The 9,949-nt window shown below is 33.9% G+C and overlaps 1 protein-coding gene across 3 annotated transcripts; it reads right to left on the reverse strand.

Annotated features, from left to right (window-relative positions):
• Positions 1-3,920: 3,920 nt before the first annotated feature.
• LOC123559157 (uncharacterized) lies at positions 3,921-9,324 on the reverse strand. Of its 3 annotated transcripts, none has more exons than XM_053544092.1 (4): positions 9,191-9,322; positions 7,517-7,687; positions 6,976-7,044; positions 3,921-6,107 (listed from the first exon to the last, which is right to left on the reverse strand). In XM_053544092.1, the coding sequence occupies exons 2-4, from the start codon at positions 7,539-7,541 to the stop codon at positions 5,326-5,328; spliced, it is 876 nt and encodes a 291-aa protein (XP_053400067.1). In that variant the 5' UTR covers positions 7,542-7,687; positions 9,191-9,322; the 3' UTR covers positions 3,921-5,325. The 3 variants fall into 3 exon arrangements, 2 of the variants coding, with proteins under 2 accessions (XP_053400067.1, XP_053400068.1); XM_053544093.1 differs by having other exon boundaries at positions 7,517-7,619; positions 9,191-9,312; XR_008371083.1 differs by lacking the exon at positions 7,517-7,687 and having other exon boundaries at positions 9,191-9,324.
• Positions 9,325-9,949: the final 625 nt, after the last annotated feature.

Below are 9,949 nucleotides of genomic sequence, written 5' to 3' on the forward strand. Positions count from 1 at the left end.
ACCATTTAAACTATTTGATATTCTCCTAATAATTTTACCATAACATTTGATGTTGGTCATTAGCAGAATGGCACTGAAGCCGTCAAAAAGAAAACAGTTATCAAACATAGTTGTTTAAAAATGTGAGAAAATGTGTTACCATGGAAACACGAGACCCGCGACATATGCATTAAAGCTTATATTACAAAGCTTACGTGTATACTAGTAAAATTATCAACTATGCAAACTTCTAGTGAAACCGAAATACACTGAAAAGTGTTAAATATCCGTCCATATTTTCCTTTTATTTCAATATAAAATACCTTTGGAGGGTCGCATACTTTGTAAAAATTGTACTTGAAGGGTCAGAGATAAACGAACTTGAGATTATAGCAATATACGAAATACAATAAATTGCTACGGTTTGAATTTACCCTGGTAACAAGGTATGCTGCCTCCTTAACTAACAAGACATGTCCGTAAGACAGCGCGCTCCACTAAGTAAAATGAATTTATGTTACAATACATGCTGATGACGATGGTAAAGATATATTTTGAGTTTCAAGTCTATATCTCATATACACATGTATTACCAAAATTATGTCCAGAAAACGAAGTTTGTCAAAACATTTAAGTAAGAAAGGGGCATAATTTGGTCAAAAATACAAAGCAGAGTTAAGGGGATTGTTACCACACATGCAGATGATGATGATAAAAATACATTCTAAGTTTCAAGTCATTATCTTATATTGTACTAAAGTTATGTCCAGAAAACAGATTGCCAAAAAAACTTGATGTATGAAAGGGGCATAATTCTGTCAAAAATACAATTTGAGTTATAGGAATTATAACCACACATGCAGATAATGATTACGAAGAAATACTTTTAATTTCAAGCCATTATCTCTTTAAGTACCAAAGATATGTCTATAAACGAAGCTTTCGAAAAACAATTAATATGAAAATGATTCCAAGTATAACAACTTAGTGATCTTGACCTTTGGTATTATGGTCCCAGCCCCTGCACATACTTTGTTTGCATGCTGGAAATGTTTATGTGAACTTACAGTAAGATATAATTAAGCAATAGTAACAAAGATATGACAGAAAAACAAAGGTTGCCGAAAAACTTTAACCTTAAAAATAACCTAAGTATAACACCTTGGTGACCTTGACCTTATGTATAATGGGCTCAGCCCCTGCACATACTTCGTTTGTACGCTGGACAATGTTTATAGTAGCAAAGATATGACAGAAAAACAATGGTTGCCGAAAAACTTAAAGATAACCAAAGTATAACACCTTGCTGACCTTGAGCTTGGGTATAATGGTCCAAGCCCCTACACATACATTGTTTGCATGCTGAACAATGTCAATGTGAAGTTACAGTAAAATATAAGCAATAGTAACAAAGAAAAACAAAGGTTGTCGAAAAACTTTAACCAAGAAAGCTCACGCCGACACCGACGCAGATTCTCCGAATAGTGGAGCTAGAAACGCTGAGTAATATTTGAAAAGTATATACATTTTTGTACATACGTTTTAGAATGTCTTCACTCGGACCCATCATTGAATCTTCATAAAACTGCAAACATTGCACGGGCAAAGCATGGGCAACTATTGATATACATATCATAAGGCCAAGTTAACTTTCAGTCTTAAACATTTAAATAAAACTGAACGAGATCTTTTATTAACTTTTCTAAAAATCGGCACTGTATATCGCCATTTGTTTTTTAAAAAAGTTAACTGCAATAAATCTTCATATGCAATCTGATTTTAGCTCAGTCTGACAAATTTTTAGTTTAATGCAGAGAGACAAATCAATGAATTGTCCTTGCCTTAAAGAGGACACTGACTTGGATATTCTGTAAAATCATGATAGTCTTGTCTTTTTCGTGAGGACCATGTTTTAAAGAGGCACCACAAAATAACTGTATTCTTTTGTATTTCCATGATGGTAATTATACATGATTTGCATGGAAAAATATGAGACATACAAGAATTAAGTTTTAAATTGATAGTGACATTTTTGGGCGAAGATAATGTGTTTAATGTCTTAACATATTATTGAATTAATGTAGTAATATGTACATGAATCAGTGTATTTAGTTAAATTTCGATCACATTTTGTTTCTACAGTGTAAGATAGTTATTCATTTATATTCTTAAAACTACGCTGAAAAGAGATTGACTAATGAATAAAACATTAATTCAGGAAGGACCTAAATTGTGCACCTGAAAACTTGTAGTATAGCTGTGTATTACCTGTATTATAAGAATGATTTTTATGAAGTATTTGTGGGCGAAAAAGTAGGTGCCTAGGTCGTGGTGTGTCTTTAAGTCAGAGAAAATCCTAAAATTATCCGTTATGTGAAAGAGCGCATTGCGCCTCAATTTGTCCATTCTTTTACAAAATGGACAAGTTTCGGCTGTTCTCCTTTACATAAACATCAGATCGTGTAAAATCCAGAAGAAAATGTACCGAAGTTGAGAATTATGCTAGAATTAGGTTCAGATTTTGACTGGAAGATGGTTTTGAAATCGGGGTAACCGCGACCGCGGACGCGCGTTTTTGAAGAAGATAAAATGTTCGCGATGTAGGGAACACAGGAACACCAAATTGTCTCTGTTTGGTTTAAACTAAACATTCCTTAGTAGGCTATCCGAAAAGGCATACCCCGTAAAAAATCCGTTATGGAAAAGTTTTCATGTGTGCGCGCATATTAATATCATTTAAAGTTTTCCACTTCCTGTTATGCTCTTAAGTTTTGTCTTCTTTATCATTCTGTAAATACCGTAGATCAAATGACTCTTCTGTCAGTTTGCATTACCGCGTAGCGTCTGTATGGTTCTTATGGTCACTAGGAGTCGGACAAAACCTCTCTCGCTATATTTTGATGAAGAGAACAAAAGTCATCCTGCAGTATTAACAGGTAGGACAAAGCCCCTACCGCTGAATATCAAAGGTGGATACATCCCTTTCAGTCATTCAAGGTTCCAGCTGTGCGGTAGAAAAGCCTGTAAAAAGGAAAATATATCATTAATACTTTCAGTTCAAGTTGCAATTAGTAAAGTAAGTGCTACGTTGTTTTTACCTAATTTGCAAGTTTTTCAAAGTGACAAATGTGTAAGTTAAGTTGTTGATATATTTACATTTTTATTAATTTCTCTACTTTTGTTGTCCTCTAACGCACAAGACCGAAGTAAAATTTGGGAAATATTTGTCAACAAAGCACGCAAAACTAAACTCTATTTCCATTCAAACACGTTCGAATCATACCAGGAAGGGATATAATGCAAATCTGGAATCCCTTTTTAGGCGAGACAATACACGGTAAAATCATTCTTTGTTTATGGAAAAGAAAATCTTAAAAGTGTTAGAATGACCAATAAAATATTACCATTGAAATAATTGAGAAACTCAGAACATAATGGGATTTGACTGAAAATTTGTTTCAGGATTTTTACTAGCCTATCAGGGATAATACTGTTAATCAGATGTGTTTTTGTACTTGTAGATTCTAAGCGTTTCTGATCTGCTCTTGTCGCAAAGGCAGAATCAACGTGCCTAGTATGATAAGGAAATGTAGTTACTCGGATTTTTCAGGGCCTCTTATCTCGTATTTCTTTGAGAAACATTCCTTAAAAGGACATATGTCCAAATTTAATTCAAAGTTTCAAAAATTTTAAAATAGTTATGTATTAGGGAAAATCAAATTATTAATATTTGTTATATGGAGAATAGCAAAATTCATTCTGCTTTACATCACATTTATATCAGATTTCTGTTACACGGGTAAAATAGAGCATTAAATAATGTCAATATAGTTAAAAGTAGAAGTTCTTTAGTAAGCAGATATGTATGTGTGAATTAGGAGTCGTGTTGTTAGTTAGATAAATATAACGACAGAACTTCTTATTTCTAAAGATGACATAAATCCAGTTTAAGTCTTCTTTACTTTTTCATTCGTATTTGTGTTCTAACTGCAAGCAAGAAGCCAAAACAATACAATATGAAAAGCGTTTATGTAGTATCTACAACATATAGAACAGTTGTGTACTGCAGTAGCCAAGCGGTTAAATGATAAAAAATAAAAATTGTCTATCCGTATAATTACTACACTCTAAAATCATACCTGTTATCTTCTTTAAAGGTATACTGGACCCAAAATATATATTTGAGACAGTTACTACATAGAGTTTATTTTAACATAAAATCAACATGATTTTCCACATTTAATGATTTAGTATAAAAGGAGGCTGGCCTACAGTTTCATGTTAGCAAATTCAAAATAAGGAATCGGTAAAACCGAATGATGCTCTCCGATCCATGTGCTTGTCCCAGTATGGGGAATAACGTATTTTTCAGTCAATGGCCTCTATCATTTTGTGAAGTTGTTTCAATGGAATGCCATTAATACTTTCAAGTAATGTGCCGAACACGCCTTATTTTGTATAATAAAGGGAGATAATTAGAAAACCTAGGTAAGGTAGAGTAACGGTTCGTTGACACTGCACTTTTCGACAATGGCCTCTATCATTTTGTGAAGTTTCAATGAAATGCCATTAATACTTTTCAAGTAATGCTCCGGATAAGCCTTATTTTGTATAATAAACGGAGATAATTCAAAAACTAGGAAAAGTAGAGATATAGTTCTTTGACACTGCACTTTCCATCAATGACGTCTATCACTTTGTGAAGTTTCAATGAAATGCCTTTAATACTTGTCATGTAATGCTCCGGACAAGCCTGATTTTGTACAATAAAGGGAGAAAATTAAAACTAGGTAAAGTAGAGTTATGATTCTTTAACACTGCACTTTATCTCAATGGCCTCTGTGATTATGTGAACTTTAAATAAAATGCCTTTAATACTTTTCACGTTATACTCTGGACAAAAGTGTGACGGACGGACGGAAGGACGGACAAAGCGACAACTATATGCTCGGCCTTCAGGGAGCATAATAATAAAATAAACTAAGATACAAGGATTCTTTTTCCAGTTTGGGGAGTCATTATTGAGCCAATTCTTTTAGATTCTTCAACATTTCAAACCTTCATATATATCTGAAAATTTGTGTGATATTTAGTATATCAATAAAAGCTTTTTAATGTTTAAAAGCTTAAAGCTTTATTATTTCTTGTATAGGTAGAGCAGTACTATGTTATTTTGCTTTTGTCAAAATGAAGAGAGAACACCGGTAGCTTAAACATAACAGATTAAGTCAATAGTCTCTAAAGTTAAAGTTTTAAACTGTGTATGTTAGGCTTATTGATTAATGTGTAATACTATTCTTGTTACAGAATCACCACTCTCTCCATACATGGTTAACTTTCTATTTTCTAAATAATCTCGTGACAAATTTCTTGTCGGGGACTATCTTGCAACTCTTTAACACAGAACTGCCACCTCCTTCCTTGTCCACCTAGATTGTACCCATACACAAAATTTAAGCCCGCCATAATTCTGTAATAAACAATATTGTCATTGTAATGATAGTTGTGTCTTTCTATGTTAGCGCGCTTGTGATCACTTGACCATCTACGTTGTATCTGGTATCTACACTGTTGATTCGTACTTTGTACTTGCTGTATCACAAACGTTGCCTGCTTGTGGTTATCGTCGTCATCCTCAGGTTCGTTACTCCTGCAGAAACGATTGGCATGCATTACGATAATATTACAATTTATGTTATCCGGTGTAGCAATAAAAACGCTGCATCCCGTTAGTAACGCGGTTACAAATAGGATACCTCTTTGAGAAACATATGGGAGAAAGGTGTAAGAGATTGTGTTCCGCTCGTCAATGGGTAAAAGAACAGTATTTACTTGAGTCCTCAATAAAGACTGTAACGGAAACGAAGATCTTTGGATGAGTCTTAAGGTGTTCCTGTGCTGGCCCCTTTCTTCTACCAGTGTGCATTCTGTGGGCTCCCAACAATCAAGAACCCAAGTCATATCATCCATATAGATCCCCTTCCGGTGAACGTATTGTCCGATGTGCCTTCGACAACCTTGATGGTTTACATTATCCCCAAGGAAATCAAATGTATTTATTCGTCTCAATATTTGCAGGAAATTGTTCACTGCGTTGCTGTTATCACCACTGATGAGGCGGCTTGAGCCTAGAAAAGTGAAATATCAAAGTAAAAAGTATACAACAAGCAAATTAAAAACGAACGCCTAAATCAATCTCAAACAAAAATATATTCAGGATTACCCAAAACTGGCCGTTTTTACTTTCCGAAAGTGAAACAAATATATTTCTTAAAACACACCTCCTAAGTAAATAAAAACGAAAGAATATTATCAGAATACAATATACAGGACATATAACAAAAGACACACTAAATGACACGGGACGAATACGTAGCAGGTAATATGAAGGTAGCAAGGGAGTTTTACACCTGTTTTGTGCATGCCAACCCCAAAATTACCCTACATTCAAACTGATATACGAGTCAGTAACACATGGCTGCGTTTTGAAATTCTATCTGTGTAGGTAGAGACCTTAACACAACGTGATCTAATGTACGCAGAAACCCTGACTAAACATGATATAGTTTAGATAGATACCTTGCCAATACGACATAGTGCGGGTCGAGGCATTGCCACAATATGATACAGTGTGGATACAGGCCTTGACACAACATGCTATAGTGAAAATAGATGCCTTGACACAACATTTCTCCTTTTAAGGTTTTACCAATTCAGTTCATGTCACTTAGTAAAATGTTTTACAGCCCATAAAATCGAAAGACGTTTTAAAACGCTACATGAAAATATATATATTCAGAAACTGAATGTTTAGATTTGAAAAAAATATAGAAATGGACGAACGTTACAGATAGTAGCCAATTTTTTTATGGATACGATGACTCAGACACTGGTTTCATAACATTAAATCCTGATGTGTTAAGAAGAGATCTCTTACTAAGGTTGCTAAGGCTAAGAAATTTGTTAGTTTTCATTTTAGAATATGTGATGCCGTACCTCGATTATCTGCACAAACTGATGCACTGGTCACAGTAAGAAGTGCGTAGAATACGATGAGGGACAATCCTGAAAAGAATACACATTTTAGAAAAGAAATGGTACATTTACAGCGGATAGTGTTTAAATATGCAGCAGTAATTTCAACAAACAAATCCTTCAATGATGAAATTGTTATCTCCGACATAAACAGCAGATCGTGTAAAATGTACGAAGTTGAGAATTATGCTAGAATTAGGTTCAGATTTTGACCTAAAAATGTTTTTTAAATCGAGGTAACCGAGACAGCGGACGCACGTTTTTGAAGAAGATAAAACGTTCGTGACGTAGACAACATCATGGAACACCAAATTGTCCACGTTTGGTTTAAACTAAACATTCTTATTCAAAAAGGCATACCCCGTGAAAAAAACCTGTTATGGAAAAGTTTTCATGTGTGTGCGCATATTAACATAGTTTAAAATTTTCCACTTCCTGTTTGTCTTCTTTATCATTCTGAAAATACCGGAAATCAAATGACTCTTCTGTCAGTTTGCATTACCGCGTATCGTCTGTTTGGATCTCATGGTCAGTAGGAGCCTTGCTCATTCTTTTTATGAAGATGACAAAAGCCAGTTTTAACAGGTAGGTAATAGCTCCTTCGGCTGAAATTAAAGGTGGACAACACCCATCACGCTGAATTTCAAAGGCGGATAAAAGTCTTTCCGCCGTTCTGAAAATAAAATGTTCCATCTGTGTGGTAGAAACGTTAACTTTGTAAAAAGTAATCTATTTTTATTATTTTCAGTTCTAGTTGTAATGGACGGATCCAAAACTGTCAATCATTAATGTTTACATAAAACAGACTGTCCAATCGGGACTGTCAAATACGATTGACCTAGTTTACACAATAGACTACATGCGTTTTGTTTGTGATACCGCTTGTGAGGAATTGACATTTGTATGAATAGAATAACAATAGAGGGAGGAGTTATATGAAATTTATCGACAAAAACTGGAACTGTCCAACGTTTTTTACCAAATTTTCAAGTTTTTCAAACTAACAAATGTGTAAGCTAAGTTGTTAATATATTCACAATTGACCACATTATTTTCATTAATTTCTCTACTTTTGTTGTCCTTTAACGCACAAGACCGTAGTGAAATTGATGAATAAATAATACTTTCATTATAACAATTGAGAATATAATGTGATCTGATTGAATTTTTTTAAAGATTTTGTCTAGCCTATCAGGGCTTATACATTTAATCAGATGTGTTTTGGTACTTGTTGACTCCACGTGTTTATCTAGATATGTTAATATTATGAAAACTTCTTTTAAATAAAATAATGAAGCAAAAATGGGTCTTTTTGTGAATTTCACAATTTCACATACTTTTTTAAATAGGCAAAGTTAGTTATGAAACAACTCCAGTAAAAATGTATCCTTTTTTGTTTTGTTTGTTTCTTGGATGCAGAAATATCATCTTAACGCAAGTTGTATTGTTTGATTTTGTCAGAATAGATTTAAAATAGCGTAATATTTGTATTACTAATGGAAGGGAACTTGTCCATCTTGCTTTGTCCACGGGGGATGTTGTCCATTTGGTAACTTTTACCAGAAGGGATTTGTTCTACCGTAAAAACTAAGCTGGCGGACTTTGTCCGCTTCCAAAAAAGGAAATATCAGCAGTAGGCGTTTGTCTGGGAAAGACGCTTTCCTACATTTAGTGGTCAATATCAAAACAGCATGTTTACTTCACTGATATTATTTATCTAAAGGTAGTTACTCGGATGTATCAGGGCCTCTTACCTCGTATTTCTTTGAGAAACATTCCTTAAAGGGACAAAAGTCCAAATTTAATTCAAAGTTTCAAATTTTTTAAAACAGTTATGTATTAGGGAAAATCAAATTATTAATATTTGTTATATGGAGAACAGCAAATTCGTTCTGCTTTACATCACATTTATATCAGATTTCTGCTACGCGGGTAAAATAGAGCATTATATAATGTCTATTAATTTAAAAGTAGAAATTCTTTCGTAAGTAGATATATATGTGTGTATGTCATCTTTTAGAATTAGAAATCCCGTTGTTTAATAAATATAACGACAGAACTTCTTATTCGTAAAGATGACATAAAACCAGTTTAAGTCTTCTTTAGATTTTCAGTCGTATTTGTGTTTTAACGCAATTATAGCTAATGTAAATCAAGAAAATAAAGAAAGAGTTACCTGGTATGTAATGCCTCGCAATTTTCTGAAAGTTCTTTTAACAAAAGTATTGAGCTACAAAAAGGATACAACACATAGAGACTACTTGAATATGTGTGACAATACATGTATTATAGTATTTGCGTGACAATAAGTGTCTCGACTCTTAAGGAAGTAGATAATTGATCGCTGAATAACTTAAAACTTCCGGCCAGCAAAAAGAAAACCATGAAAAATCTATACGTATACATGTGACATACATTAATGTGAATTAGAGTTGAAAGAGCACGCCACTTGATTTTGTCAATGTTTAGGAAATTTGGACTTTCATTATTTTTTAGTTATAAACTGCAAATAAAAAGCTAAAACAAAGTTTTTTGTGTAAACATGTAGACTGCATTAGCCAAGCGATTAAAGGACTGTCTAACCGTATAATTACTACACTCTAAAAATAGTATCTGTTTATCTGCTTTAAAAGTATACTTGACCCAAATTTCATATTTGAACAGTTACCGCTTATAGTTTATTTAAAGCTCTGCTCCGCGGTTATTCAAATTCTATTGTGTGTATGCAACCCATGATTACAATAATGCACTTGTCAATATTTTCCCGCCCAGGGGGGCGGCGGGCTGACCCAGGGGAATTTGACATTTCAGAAATTTTGTTGTCTAAATCCCCACCCTAGAGACAACTTTTTTTTCTAAATCCCCACCCTAGAGCCTGGATGGTACATCAAATGCCCCAGGGGTAGAGGCCTTAAACTTAATGACCACCAACCAC

This window comes from Mercenaria mercenaria, chromosome 5 (assembly GCF_021730395.1).
Source record: "Mercenaria mercenaria strain notata chromosome 5, MADL_Memer_1, whole genome shotgun sequence".
Classification (NCBI taxonomy): domain Eukaryota; kingdom Metazoa; phylum Mollusca; class Bivalvia; order Venerida; family Veneridae; genus Mercenaria; species Mercenaria mercenaria.